The 15,676-nt window shown below is 44.2% G+C and overlaps 2 protein-coding genes across 3 annotated transcripts in view; one reads left to right on the top strand and one right to left on the bottom strand.

The window, feature by feature from the left end:
* LOC121002886 (GTP-binding protein 10-like) overlaps window positions 1–15,676 on the bottom strand; it is a 145,511-nt gene that overhangs the window by 40,907 nt on the left and 88,928 nt on the right. The window contains exons 24-25 of one of the 2 annotated variants that reach the window (XR_005779345.1): window positions 9,123–9,172; window positions 7,715–8,679 (exon numbers count right to left, since the gene is read on the bottom strand). The exons of the other annotated variant lie outside the window; for it this stretch is intronic. The gene's annotated coding sequence lies outside the window, so the exon portion shown is untranslated. Of the gene's footprint in view, window positions 1–7,714; window positions 8,680–9,122; window positions 9,173–15,676 lie in introns of those variants that run through there. 2 annotated transcript variants of the gene reach the window in all.
* On the top strand, window positions 5,514–9,255 carry LOC121002888 (protein FAM237A-like). The gene is made up of 3 exons (XM_040434526.1): window positions 5,514–5,885; window positions 8,583–8,684; window positions 9,128–9,255. Exons 1-2 carry the CDS (start codon window positions 5,543–5,545, stop codon window positions 8,609–8,611), a joined length of 372 nt encoding a protein of 123 aa, XP_040290460.1. The 5' UTR covers window positions 5,514–5,542; the 3' UTR covers window positions 8,612–8,684; window positions 9,128–9,255.

The raw sequence follows: 15,676 nt of genomic DNA, 5'->3' as shown, positions 1-15,676 counted from the left end.
TTCACTGGTAAAAATAAATAATTGAAATGGGTATATATTTGTTTTTTGTTAAGTTGCCTAATAATTATGCACAGTAATAGTCACCTGCACACACAGGTATCCCCCTAAAATAGCTAAAACTAAAAACAAACTAAAAACTACTTCCAAAAATATTCAGCTTTGATATTAATGAGTTTTTTGGGTTCATTGAGAACATGGTTGTTGTTCAATAATAAAAGTAATCCTCAAAAATACAACTTGCCTAATAATTCTGCACTCCCTGTAGTTACACCACTGGTAGGGGAGGTAGTGGGGGGGGAGGCAGGTTGGGGGCCCCATGGATCAGTTTCGCACCGGGGCCCCATGGATTGTGTGTACGCCACTGGCTATGTGTTGTTAATGCCTTGTATACTCCCAGCATAGCTCTGATACAGCCCTTTGCAGGTCGTTGCTAGGTGGTGGTTGGCCCCACCTCTGGCTCTAGAGTGCTCTAGAGTCTGAGGAGGGAGTTCAGAGAGGAAGAGACCTGTGCCTTAAAGAGGACCTTTCATGTTTTTTTATTAATTGAGATAAATACCTTTACTTGCGGGTACACAGCGGAGAGCGTCACAGCCAGGGAGAAGGAGACGCCCATTTAGAAACCCTGGCGTCTCCTCCTCCCTGTACCGATGATCAGGATTAACATACTGAGCGGGAAAAGTGCAGGGGGGCACAGCGGGGCGTAGTAGCGATATTTTAAAAAATCAGGCAGGGTGGCAGCATCAGCGTAGGGGTACCCGCAAGTAAAGGTATTTATCTCAATTAATAAAAAACATGAAAGGTCCTCTTTAAGATTAACAACAAGAAAGATAGAAAAGAGAATTTAGAATCTACATGGCCAAGTGAACAGAGTCAGTCAGTAAGGTAACCACCATTGAGGGCAATACAGACTTTACTGCCATGGAGGGATTACAGTTAAGACACCCTACATACTGAAGAAGGAACAACTTGGTCAGTTGTATCATTCAACCTGTATGCCACCATGTGCATTACAGGCATAATTGCAAAAGTACTGTTGCCAACCATAGATACTACTGAGAGAGACTTTAGCAAGATAAAGAGGAAAGAGGGCCATAACTCCCATCCTTGCTTAAATCCATATACTTCTATCTGGTAGAGGATTTGCTCTGTGTCCAGATTGATGTTGGTTGTACTATGACCCCTATTATGCACTACAGTAAAGAGAAACAGTTATTCACCCTGCCTTTCACCCATCTGAACAGTTGACATGACGGGCACCCCAACTATCGTCAGGCAGGAGCCCCAGAACCAGGGTGTGCCTCAAGAGAAGAAAGAGTGCCCCTTTCTTATGCTGCGCTGGCCCTAGGGTGCAATGACGAGAGGCAGTCACTGAGATAGACAGTGTTATAACAGGAGCCACTACCACTCCTATTCTCCACTCCGGCTTCCCAAGCGCTCGCTGCATGTGGCAGTATTATGGCAGTCGAATTAGTCTGGTTCTATTATTTGCTATTTAACCATAGAAAGAACGGTGCTTTTCATGGCGCGGTTCTGTCTTTCCATCTCTGCAATGATTAGTGCAGGGCAGGAAGGGAAAGCTAAAAAACATTCATCAAGTGACAAACTGGCCGACCGTTCCGGAACCAGGAGAAGCGAGTAACCACTGGGCACCACTAGAGTCACCCCGGATATTAAAATGATTATCTTCCTCCCCTGCCCAGGACGGAGGGTACAGTATTCATCAATGAGCTGTCCTTGAATTCTAACCTCATCAAAGTCACAAGAAAAGAACAAACTCGACCATTATTTTAGGTTACGCGCCCTCCCCCCTTTCATCTGGCACTATGGCATGTGGTCCGGTACCAGTTCTTCATACAAGTCCAGGTGTGAGGAGTGATGGAGGGGAGAGCAGCACATTGTGACTTATTCCTCTGCCTGCGTCTCCTGCTCACATTAGTGATCTCAAGATTACACATTGTTCTAGCATAGGAATACTCCTGACTCAGGCAGTAGCAGGCCCCCTGGATGTGACGCAGGACCGCAGGAGGGTCTGCAATATAAAAATTCTCTTGGCAGTCCCACTCCTCACCTCTCATCATCTCACAGAAGACTGGTCTGCGGGAGCTCAACCCCCACTCTGTCTTCTAATGACTGTCTAATGATCAATCTATGTGTTTACCTCTTTGTCTGTCTATCTTCTATCTATCTATCTATTTATCTATTATCTATCTATTATCTATCTATCTATCTATCTATCTATCTATCTATCTATCTATCTATCTATCATCTATCTATCTATTATCTATCTATCTATCTATCTATCTATCTATCTATCTATCTATCTATTATCTATCTATCTATATATCTATCTATTATCTTCTATCTATCTATCTATCATCTATCTATTATCTATCTATTATCTATCTATCTCCTATCTATCTATTATCTATATATCTATCTATCTATCATCTATCTATCTATTATCTATTATCTATCTATCTATCTATCTATCTATCTATTATCTATCTATCTATTATCTATCTATCTATCATCTATCTATTATCTATCTATCTATCTATCTATCTATCTATATCATGCATTTTGATATTTGCTTATTTTCAACTTTTTAACTTATTGGCCACATACGGTATTTTTACACTGTATTTGTCTTCTTATTTTCCAGGTGATACTTCAGTCCCTGCAGGTAAGTAAAACCTGACTAAATGATTGTGTCTTTTAATGCCTGGATGTGGTAGCCGCCTCACCTGGTGGGCAGGGAGACCCTCGTTCTCCACCTACAGGTAGTGGAGGTCCCTGACATCTATACATTTATGGATGTCCTATGGCAGGGATGCTTAACCTGCGGCCCTCCAGCTGTTGCAAAACTACAACTCCCAGCATGCCTTAACAGCCTACAGCTATCAGCCTACAGCAGGGCATGGTGGGAGTTGTAGTTTTACAACAGTTGGAGGGCCGCAGGTTGAGCATCCCTGTCCTATGGCAATACCTTTTTTTAAAGTCTGCTTTCAGACAGCTGTATTACAGGTGCTTCTTTGTACCTGTATCAGGGAGGGAACGCCCGTACCTCTCACTCTTCATCTGGACTGGTGATAGACCACGGGGAGTTCCGTCCACGACGCAGGTACCAATAATCTGTCCGTCTGAAAGCGAGCAGCCTTAGGTTTTCAGCTTTGAGTGTAAGTAAGAATGTACCTATTGACTCACAGCAAACAGAGATCTTGAAATTTGTTGGGAACTGAAACACAAAGGGGGTCATTTATCATGCCCCCCTTCTCCGGAAACTGGCATAAATAAAGCCGCAAACAGCAGGTTTTCTACTTTTTAAATGCTATCGCAACTAAATTTAGTTGTAGTCAGCGTTTTTACGCCTCCATTGCCCCTCTCTCCGAAAAAGTGCATTCGTGCGACGGGGCCATCAGCATAAATGGCGAATTAAATCTGGCATCAGTGATGACCGAATAATGGCTGGTAGTGGGGGATGTCAACCTGGCGCAGGGACCTCAGGAGGAAGCACTTGATTTATGACGAGGCGTGTTCTTCGTTATAAATTAAATGCATCCTGCGGTGGCGCAGAGGATATCAGGACCAGTGTAGCACACCCTGGTCTTGAGAAATGTACCCTAAAAAGTATTAAAAAACTGCTTAACTTTTGATTATACAACGATTGAAATAACAATCCGAAGCATCTTTCTTAGAACTGTGAAGCTGCACCTCTGTTATTACTACTAGAAATGTTTGAATAAACTGGCAACTGGGTCTTACCAGTTGGGGGTCTGTTCCTGCGCAGTCTCACACTGTCCAATTAGTGCTGCCAGTGACAGACTGTGTAGAGGCACGCTCTTTTTAAAAAGGGAATGGTAACACGGAATTGTCAATTTATTCATTAATTTCTGGCTGTAATAACAGGGGATCAGTATTTACTTAAACAGACAAGTTAGGTCCTCCTTAAAAGCTCCTGTCCACTCCCCTGACTCGCTTGTCTTAGTAAATATTTGTATTTACCACAAAAAAAAAAATCTGAAATAAATTTTCTCTGTGTTGTGCCGTTCCTCTAGTATTCTTCTTGGAAATTCTGGGTCGTACTATTCCCCCCGTTAATAGGATGTGCCCCTGCACAGTTTGACACAACAGCACTGATTGGACAGTGCCAGACTGTGTAGGGACATGCCCCACTGACAGGTTCAAACATTTCCTGGAGGAATTACAGAGGAACAGCACACTGCTAAGTTTTTTTGGAATGCTAGTGGAAATGGTAACCAAAGACTATAACATTAATAGCTTCTCTTCAGGGCTGGCCACCAATATTAGATCAGTGTGTGTTTGGCTGACTGAGCTGCAATACCAGGTACAGCCACTACCAAATGTATGGTGCTGTGCCTGGTGGTAAACAGTACGAGGGATGCTGTCCTCACTGGAGTACCTACAACAATCATGTTTAGAGTACATTCACATGACCGTATGTATTTTATAGTCTGCAAAATATGGATGCAGTCCATGTGACATTTGTGTCGAATCCTTTTTTTTTTTCTTTTGCAGACCCATTGATTTCAATGGGTCCGTGAACCATATTTTGCGGGCAAGTATAGGACATGTTGATCCAGATCATCCGTGTGCTTTCCGCATCTGTCCGTTCCGCAAAAGATAGAACATGTCATATACTTGGCAAAATGCTGTTCGCAGACCCATTGAAGTCAATGGAACCGCGAAAAGAATGGATGCACACATCATCCATATTTTGCAGATCACAAAAAATAAACGGTCTTGGGACTGAACCCTTAGAATGCTGACAGGTCCTCTTACTGTTTACTCTATGAAATACTATACACATAGAGAAGTAAACAGTTTGTGTCTCCATGGTTACAGACTACAAAAACTCTGTGTAGTCAGATCCTGAAGTTATGAGTTACACCTTTCCATCGTCCTGCCCATTCTTCTGTGAGTAAGTTATCAAGCAGTGGGATGAGCAGAGTACACGGGATTCTATGCAGTCTGTAACCATGGAGACACAGTAACATAGCTATGTATATGGTAGGAGTTGTGATATCCATTTTTAGCCCTTTCATATGCCTTATGCCATGACTGATGTAAAAAATTAAAATCATCATATAGTACATGACAATACCTTTCTACAACCAGCCCTGTATCTCACATGGGTCCAGAGATCTCCACATTGCTCTGCTAGATTCTCTTCAGGGAGTGTGTCCTTTCTGCTGCATCAGAATAAGCAAAAGAGCCAACAGCAGGTGGCGCTGTACAGATAGATTTCATTGAATAACTCAGTGGCTTTAATAAATTTTTAATTACATGCAATTACAAAAATATTCAGATGCAGGTGCTGGTATGAAAAATATAGAATATGTTTCGTGACACAACCCTTTTAATGATCCTATCCTTTTTTTATGAAATTGAAGTGGAAACTGGCATATTTGTTCAAACATATCTTCCCTTAGCTCTGTTACCGTTTCACCGACCTTGTTGCTCTTGTAGACAGGTGATGGAATCTACACCAAGCAGCTGGTATCTCCAGCTTATCTATTTACTCATGGTGACCTCAACCTATGCCAGATCTGTGTATAATAAAGATTCTTACGGACATCCAAACTCCGGGAGCCTTAGAGAGATCGACCATGAGTGCTGGGAAGCGGCGTCAAGCAAGCTGGTGGAGATGAAGAAGCTCAGGGTGGCAGATACTATCATGGGGCTGTGGGACTTCATGATCTACTTGAAAGAATCAGCCAATCCCAAGCGTAACGCACTCTTTGATAGTTTGGCGCAGAACTTCTGGGACATGTATGTAGACTGCGTCCTCTCAAGGTCTCACGGGGTGGGCAGAAGACAAGTGTCATCTCCAAATCTTTCTTTTTATCTACAGAAACCTATAAAAGGTAATTCCAGTAGAGTGAAGAGCTGATCACGTGATTGTGTACATTGGTTTCTACTGGAATGGCAGTAAAACTGCTATGTACATCTTCTGAGGCATTTTTTTATGATTGCATTTTACTCCTTTTGGGCTAAATTAGTTTTTCGATTGGTCTTTATTAAAAATGTTCAGCTGTTTCTGAAATACAGGGGTTAGAAATCAGTCTGTCACTTTCTGTTTTCTTTGAATCCTGTCACCTGACGGCTCATGTGTAGCTCTTATCTCCTGACCTCATAAACACTTAGGACTATATTACACCAACCGATTATCTGTCCAAACAGACCAATAGTTGGTGCGTATGACAAAAGATCTGTGTGTGTAATGGGCCATCTAACCAATGATTGGTCAGCAAATCTGTCAGATAATCTGTTGGTATAATACAGGCCTTAATTAAACCATATTATTATCAGTTTGATAACAATTGAGCTATATTGAGGTCAGGAGATCAGAGATAAAGAGCTACACATGAGCTGTCAGATAAGGCTACGTCTACACGACGACATTTGTCGCGCGACAGATAGGGCACAACTACACTGCAACATTTGTAGCGCAACATTTTGTTGCACTAATGTCGCGCGACAATTTTTATAATGGCAGTCTATGGTGTCGCACTGCAACATGCTGCGACTGCGACGCAACAGTCGCAGAAAAATCCATCTCGAATGGATTTTCTGCGACTGTTGCGTCGCAGTATGTTGCAGTGCGACACCATAGACTGCCATTATAAAAATTGCCGCGCGACATTAGTGCAACAAAATGTCACACGACAAATGTCGTCGTGTAGACGTAGCCCAACAGGATTCAAAGACAACAGAACGTGACAGCTTGCAAACAGACTGATTTTTAAACCCTGTAGCTCTGAAACGTCTGAACATTCTTTTATACAGACAAAAAAAAACTGGGTTAAAGCAAAATTGTACTTTTATATCTCACTGAGCTTGTGTGCTTTTTATAGGAAATTAGAGGAGTTATCCCCCCCCCCCCTGAGAATATGAGAAATTTAATATTATGGCAGGCCTTAAAGGGGTTGTCAAATCTCAACATTTATGGCATATAACTAGGGTATGCCACCTCTGTGAACCACTCCCATCTCCAGAACGGGGCTCCCGAAGTGAAGGAGAGCATACCACCCATGTGTGGCTACCTCGCCATTCACTGCTATGGGAGTTCTGAAAATAGCTGAGCAAGCGCACTCGACTATTTTCACAAGTCTCATAGCAGTGAATGGAAGGCAACCAGCGCAAGCGCGCCCACCTGTCCATTCGCCACTATGGACCACGTATGTGCACCTGCTTTCCCTTCACTTCGAGTGCCCCATTCTGGAGACAGGAGCGGGCTCCAGAGGTGACGCTTGTGGCATATCCTAGCAAAGGAACGTTCAATACAAGGATGGCTGGAGTTCACCAGGGCAGGATACAAATCCACAGAGCTTTCAGTTCTGGCTCATAAAGAGGAGTCACAATCAGAAAATTTGCAATATAGAAAGCTACTGGCACATCTTCATGTGGCAACCCCTTTATTGCACCCATTACCTCGGCATTATTACATTTATCATGTACAGAAAGTTAATACAAGGCACTTACTAATGTGTTGTGATTGTCCATATTGCCTCCTTTGCTGGCTGCATTCATTTTTCCATCACATTATACACTGCTCGTTTCCAGGGGTTACGACCACCCTGCAATCCAGCAGTGGTGGTCGTGCTTGAATCCAGCCAGTAAAGGAGGCAATATGGACAATCACAATACATTAGTAAGTGCCTTGTATTAACTTTCTCTACATAATAAATGCCATTTGCTGAAGTGAGAAAACCCCTTTAAAGCTTCTTGACATTGCAGATGACTGTTAAAGAATCGCCATAAATGAAGGGAATATCCCTTTAAATGTCAGTGTTGGAGGTTTAAATGTAAGGTTATTTTATTTAAAGGCGAACTCCAGTGCAGTAAATGAATACACACCATACTATCTGTATAACGTACCATTGTGGAATGTAGGTTGTTTTTTTTCCCCCTTGAAGTCCTCCTTATGGCTCATTCTTTAGGAAATTAGATCAAGTTGACTAGCAACCACGTGACTTTTTGTCTTAGTGACCACCATTTGAGTACATGTAGCTACTTGTACTAAATAGAGGTTTCCCCAGCTGTACAACCCCTGTGCCATACTAGGGAAGATTGATGTCATAGTAGGAAATTCCCTGTTCACGACCCTCTCATATTAGCCAAAAAGGTGAGACGCTGGACCAAAGCAGGTGTATTTAAATATTTTAGAGAAATGTTCACACTATTCCATCAAAACAACTTTTTTATCCGAATAGTCCAAATTATTATGTCTGTCGTGAGCTACTTTTCTTTGCTACAGATCTCCAAATTCCTTGCCTATAGAGTTAAATGATAAAATGCTGCGTCCACCACTAGAGGGAGCTCATGAGCTTTTTGCATACTGTTATACATTTAATTCAATAATAATAACACAGTATGCAGTAAGCTCCCCCTAGTGTCTATGTTATGTCTATGCAGGGGATTTGGAGCTCTCTGACCACTAGAAAGATATATTAACAAAATAATCCGCACAGAATTTTGGACCTAAAAAACACATGATGATAAAAGGTGGATTTAGAAGACATTACTCTGCTTATTAACTTTCCTTTTTGTTTCCTTCACAGGCATGCCTTTAATGAAACCCTGGTTTTAATGTGACAAGTGGAATCCTGTCATATAGGGAGGCGTTCTGTCCATGTAGTTATTGAAATCAGTGTCTGTCTAAGGCCTCATGCACACGACCGTTGTTGTGTTCCGTGTCCGTTGTTCCGTTTTCCGTGATTTTCTGCGGACCCATTGACTTTCAATGGGTCGTTGAAAACTCGGCTAATGCACCGTTTGTCATCCGCGTCCGTGATCCGTGGTTCCAGTCCGTCAAAAAAATATAACCTGTCCTATTTTTTTCACGGAAAACGGATCGCAGACCCATTCAAGTCAATGGGACCATGAAAAAACGCGGAGGCACACAAGATTGTCGTCCGCGTCCGTTTTTTTCCTATCATTTGCATGGCAAACTTGACTTAGATTTTTTTTTACTTTACTTCATGTCTGGTGATCTTCCAAAAATAAAGGAAGACACACGGAAACAAAAACGGAAACGGATCACGGAACAACGGAACCCCATTTTGCGGAACGGAACACAACAACGGTCGTGTGCATGAGGCCTAAGAAGGTCGTTACGTCCGATATTCTGTACCAAGGTTGCCTTCTTAATCTGCAAATCAATTAAAAATGTTCTGATGTAAGACAGGGATGCCCAAGCGGCGGCCCTACAACTCCCAGTATGCCCGGACAGCCTACAGCAGGACATGGTGGGTAGTTTTACAACAGCTGGAGGGCCGCAGGTTGGGCATCCCTGATGTAAGACAATCTCTCAGGTAGGCCACGGATTCCCGACCACAGAAAAACCAAATGATTGGACCATGTCATAAATGAAAAATGCAAACAGTTTTGTATTCTGACCAGTTTAAATACTGAATTTGTCAGGAGTGGAGATAATTTACCTGCATGCCGTATTTTATCACTATAGAATTTATTTATATAACTCAAGGAAATAAAGATTACACGTATTTTTGGTAGATTAGAATTACCTTTGGTGTGATTTATTCCACTTGTAATTTTGTGCTGATTATTATCTTTTCATAGTGGTTGAAGCTTTGTTCTTTTTCTCATACAAAGCTCCAAATTCCCTGCATAGACATAGTAAAAAAGATGAGCTCTCGGGTGCCTTCAGCCACCACTAGGGGGAGCTCACTGCATTCTGTTTATACATTGACTTCAATTTGTCAGTCCCTCTAGAGGTGGCTGCGGGCAGTCAGACTATGATTTACTGGAATGACACTGACTAGAGTAGATGGAATTAGGAAGGTTAATGGTTGAATTATTGGTCACATTGGCTAACATTCTAGAGCCCTGCACTAAGATAATCGCAGTGCTGCAGCCATATGTACCTAGGGAAGGTGGTGTCAGGCCAGGAGAGGTGTCAGCTGGGGGCAGGGGTGCAGAAAACATCACTTGTGTGCTGCAGGTTGCCGGTCCCTACACTAGGAGTTAGGGGCATCTCTGGAAGGCCAAGGCTTCACGACGGCATTTGTCGCACGACAATTTTTATAATGATAGTCCATGGTGTCGCGCTGTGACTGCGACGACAGTAGCAAAAAATCCATCCAAGATGGATTTTTCTGCGACTGTCGCGTTGCAGTTGCAGCATGTCGCAGTGCGACACCGTGGACTATCATTATAAAAGTTGTCGTGCGACATTAATGTCGCGTAACACATGTTGCAGTGTAGTTGTGCTCTATGTTGTCGCGTGACACATGTCGTTGTATAGCCCTAGCCTAAATCCTCGCTACAGTGACTGGTTGCTTAAAAACAGTGCCTGGCTATGTATAGTGCTTACACTTTTTACTCAGGACCCTCGGGGGTCCACTGGTTAACCCTTTATGGGCATCTCTTAAATATTCTTGTTTTAACCCCTTAACGCATTACGTTGTACATGTACGGTGTAATGCGCCCGCATTTGTATGGAGCGGTCGTCTGCAGTGAGCCCGCTCCATACGAGGCGGGTGCTGGCTGTATCGTACAGCCAGCACCCGCCGGCACTAACAGGTAGCAGTGATCGTGCTGCCCCCTGTCATGTAACACCTCAGGTGCCGTGATCAGCGTTGATCAGTGACCTGCGTGTGAAGGCAGAGGGATGCGTCTCCCTCTGCCTTCCGATTGGAGCCTCCGCAGTGAAATCGTGGGGTCCGATCGGTTGCCATGGCAACCTGGACGCTCTCTATACTGAGTTATGCACGAGGCACAGCTCATAATGGAGACTGTAGAAATCCAATGAACCCTAATAGATCTCTGTTAGGGTGAATAGGAGAGAGGATCAAAAGATCCCATGTAGAAGGCCCCGAAGGGGTCTAATAAGTCATTTTTAAAAAAGTGATTTTTTTTTTTTTTTAAACATCAGTACATTAAAAGTTTAAATCGCCCCCTTTCCCAATTTTACATATAAAAATATATAAACAATAAAAAAATAAACATATTGGGTATCGCTGCGTCTGAAAATGTCTGAACTATTAAAATATTTAAAAAAAATTCCTGTGCTGTGACGGAAAAAAATAAAAAACACGCGATTTGCCATTTTTTGGGTCATCTTGTCCCCCTAAAAAATTGAACAACGGTAATCAAAAAGTCGTACATGCCACATACAAAAATTACAGTTCGTTACGCAAAAAACAAGCCCTAATACAGCTCGGTTGAACAAAATATCAAAAACTTATGGCGGTCAGAATATAGCGATGAAAGAAAATTTAGATTTTTCCAAAGGTTTTTTTATTTTTTTAATAATAAAAAGGACGTCAGGACATTTTTAGTGCATAGTGAACGCTGTGATGTCAAAACCCCAAAAACCTTGGCGGAATTCAGCTTTTTTTTTCAATGTTGCCACACAAAAGATTTTTTTTCCGATTTTCTAATACAAGACATGGTAAATTAAATGGTGGCATTAAAAAATGCATCTTGTCCCGCAAAAAATAAACCCTCATATGGCTATGTGAACGGAAAAATAAAAAAGTTATGGCTATTGGAACATGGGGAGTAAAAATCCAAAGGCACCATTATCATGCGCCTGTAGATATTTCCCTGCAAACTGATATCTGTGGAGAAGACCATCGGCAGTAGTATCATCACCGTACTGCAGCCCAAGTGTAAGAAGATGACTGGCATGTACTACATTCATGACACCACCTATCATTTATTTCTGATCTTTCTGGATCAGAATATGTATCATATTATATAAAAGAACATCAGCTGTTCACCCATGTTATAAAGGAACAGCAAATGTCCAGAATGACAGAACAGAGCGAGGAGCGTCCACCCCGCAGTCACCGCGCTCTGCACCTCATGGACTTCTCTCCAGGGATGATTCTTTTCATTACAGAAAAGCACAAAGTACATATCCCTATATACTGTATACCTTCATAATAGATGCTGAATGACACGTGTTTTTATGTAAGCTATCTATCTATCTATCTCGTATCTATCTATTATCTCTCTATCTATCTATCTCGTATCTATCTATCATCTATCTATCTCGTATCTATTTATCTATCAATTCAATAAAGCTTTATTGGCACGTCCAAGTAAAACATTTAGCATTGCCAAAGCAATAGAAATAATAGGTATTGTAGAGGGGGATTTGATTTGGGAATTAAAGGGGGTGGATGTTGGGTTAAAGGGGCAGTATGGGGGTATAATAGTCCATGGTGTCTCATCTTCCTCTCAGTTGGTGGCAGGTGGATACATATTGGGCAGCGATCTCCACAGTGGACTCCTCTTCCCCCAGTAGGATGTGGAGTTTCCTCTGCTCATCTATGGAGGTGAAATCCGGGATGTGAGCGGAGAGTCTCTGGAAGTAAATAGCCCTCACAGGTGAGTATTTGCTGCAGTGTAGCAGGAAGTGGGCCTCATCCTCCAGGGCCCCCTGCACACAGTGCTGGCACAGTCTGCTCTCCCGCGGCTTGTATGTCTGCCTGTGCCGCCCCGTCTCCATCTCCAGGCTGTGGGCGCTCAGTCTGTACATGCTCAGGGTCTGTCTGTGTTTGGGGTTGGGTATCCTCTCCAGGTAGGGCGCCATGGTGTAGTCCCTTTGCAGTGATCTGTACACAGTGAGTTTCTGGGAGTTTATTTAGCTTCTCTATTCCTCTATGTATCGCTCTTTGCAGCTCTCTATGAAACCCCTTTATTTGTGCTTTGTTCAGGGTGTAAGCCGTGTACCGGGGTGGGCTCCCCAGAATACAGCGAAGTCACAGACAAGGAAAGCGACACTGACACCAGCTTACTATGCAAGAACAGAAACTTTACTTAGACAACGAGTAATAACATAAGCATCACCAAAACAATACAAACACGCATGGAAAACGCTATATCCCTGGACCCACAGTCAATGTACCTGCCCACTGGACAGGCCTAGCCGATGGCGGACACAGCAGAGCCTGCAAGTCGTGCTGTGCCGCTACAGAGGACACCCCTAGGCAATGGCAAAACGCAGCAGAGCCTGCAAGTCAATAACTGCGCTGCAGTCCAGTACAGTACAGCTTAGCAAAACAATCTAATCCTAACTGACTAACTAATGCGAGGCCTAGGCTAGTGTCTGTAACTTCAGGCGCCACACAATATAACAATCAGTAACCAGGTGTAATGACCTGCGTCCGTTCTGGGCCCGAGGATGCAGCCTACCAGGGATGGCCACCAACCTCTTAGCAACCGTGCGGCCTTGCTTGATGATGAGGCCTTCTGTCCACACACTGAACTGGTCTTCCTGGGACAACCTCTCTTTCAAAAGAGCTGGATTCAGTCAGGGTATAACAGCTACTCTCCTTCTTCTGAGTGTCCATTAACTGCCAGACATCTGCAAGCCAGGATGGAATCGGATTCAGTCCCTCACAGCACAATCCTTCCACCATGCCAGATCAACACTTCCTGGTTCACTCACAGGCAGCAGCATGAGTCATCAGCATGAGTCATTATCTGTTTTGCATATTCAAATCTCAGGGTGTGCTGGCTGTAGCTGCAAAACAGTGGCCTCTAGTGCCCGGAATGCCAAATGACAGTTCATGTACAGACATTATGCAGAAATAGCTGTTTCACAATCTCACATGCCACCCCACTAGAAGTTGTCGCCCTCGGCAACTCTCTCCATACAAACTCATCCTGAGCATAGCGCTGTGGAGGCACACCAGCATTGGGCCTCGCTGACCTTCTCAGATTGGGGGTTTCAGAAATACTGGGGACATCAGGCATATTTGACAAGAGAGGAGCTGTTGATTGCTCAGCATTGCATCTGGGTGGCAAACCTGCCACGGCCGGAACCTCTGTGGACACTTGAGCAGGGACGACCCACCATTCCTCCTCTTCCTCGTCTGAGGGACTTTCCTCCATACCCTAAGCGTGAGGAGGCACCCCCTCTACGCACACCGGCTCATCAAAATTGCAACGTCTTAACATATTACGGTGTAAGTTCCGTGAGGGTCCCCCTGTCCCTACTGGCTCTACATCATAGACCGGAATAGCGGGGTCTACCCTTCTCTTCACTGTGTATGGAACTGCCTCCCACCATCCATCCAACTTTCCTGACGGCTGTTTGGCTTTGACCATCACCCGATCACCAGGGACATACCCATCTTTCTGCACTGGTCTTGGGTTAGGGTGTACCACCTGTCCCAGGCGCTCCCCCACAACCTTGTGTACCGCTCTCAGCCTGCGGCGGTGCTCCTGCACCCATGGGGGCTCCATCGGGTTAGGCATGTGGAGATCTTCAATCTCCCGTCTGGCTCGTCCAAACATGAGCATATGTGGAGAGTATCCGGTGGTACTGTTTACTCTGTTATTATAGGCCCACATCAACTCAGGTAGGTATGCGGGCCATTGGGCTTTTTGACTGTCTTCCAGAGTCCGCAGCATCTGAAGCAAGGTGAGATTGAAGCGTTCGCACGTCCCGTTTCCTTGTGGGTGATATGGAGTGGTTCGGGAACGTTCAATCCCATACAGTTGGTACAGTTCATTCATTAGAGTACCCTGAAAGCATGCTCCCTGGTCAGAATGTATCCTCCGTGGACACCCGAACACCTGTATAAAGTGTTTACAGACAGCTTCGGCGGCCGACTCTGCGGTTTGGTCTCTGGTGGGCACAGCCACCGCATACTTGGTAAAGTGATCTGTCATAACTAGACAGTACGAGTGTCCCGAGGTAGAATATCCGATCTGTACATAATCGATCAACAGAAGTTCTAGGGGCGCTGAGGTGCAGATGGTCTGCACAGGAGTCCGCTGTTCAGTACTCTTACTCAACCCACAGGATCGACACTTAAGACATGCCGCGGCCACCATGTCGGCCAGATCTGGACAGTACACCAGCCATTGGAGCCACTTGAACGTTTTGTCGCTCCCGAAATGAGCTGCCTTTTCATGAGCTTCTCTGGTGGCCTCCGGTCCCAACGACATGGGAATGACAATCTGTTGCCGGTACTGAAGCTCTGACTGTAAGTATATGATCCGGCACAGGAGGCCCTGAGTAATTGTCAGCTTGTCCCACTGCCTTAACAACTTCTGACCCTCTGGGGTCAGGAGGACTCGTTCTTCTGGCCGAGGCCAGATCTTGCTCCGAACCCATTCTTTCCCCTTCCACAAATCCCGGCAGCTATCCTGGACTCTCTCCCAATCAGTGGCGTCTCTAGCTTTCAAATTTTGGGGGGGCACACTGGGGGCCAGGACAAAAGTAGGGGGGGGCAGCTATAACAATGATACATTTACACAAGTACGCTTAGAAATGCTACAATACTTTACCCAATACCTAAAACCGCAACAGGGAAGAAAAGTCCAGCTGTCTGTGGATGACACTTTTATAGAGAGGGGGATCTGTGGATGACACTGCTATGGGGGGGATCTGTGGATGCCACATATCGTATATAGCATCTTACGCTATATGTGTCATCCACAGATCCACCCCATGACAGTGTCATCCCCATTTCCCCCTCCATAACAGTGTCATCCACAGATCTCCCTCCCTATAACAGTGTCATCCACAGATCTCCCTCCCTATAACAGTGTCATCCACAGATCTCCCTCCCCGCCTCTCACAGGAGTGTACATATATAAAATAAACATATTTCACATGAACACTTACAGTTACTTGGCTTGGCCCTTGGGGATCTCGGACGCCACTTCA

Source organism: Bufo bufo, chromosome 5, assembly GCF_905171765.1.
Source record: "Bufo bufo chromosome 5, aBufBuf1.1, whole genome shotgun sequence".
NCBI classification, from domain to species: Eukaryota; Metazoa; Chordata; class Amphibia; order Anura; family Bufonidae; genus Bufo; species Bufo bufo.
This window is presented reverse-complemented; position numbering and strand designations above follow the sequence as displayed.

Excerpts from the sequence above, each read along its gene's own strand:
- LOC121002888 (XM_040434526.1), top strand. The coding sequence starts at position 5,543 with ATGGTGACCTCAACCTATGCCAGATCTGTGTATAATAAAGATTCTTAC. Across the intron at positions 5,886-8,582 it reads TCTACAGAAACCTATAAAAG|GCATGCCTTTAATGAAACCC; the intron begins GTAATTCCAGTA and ends TTTCCTTCACAG.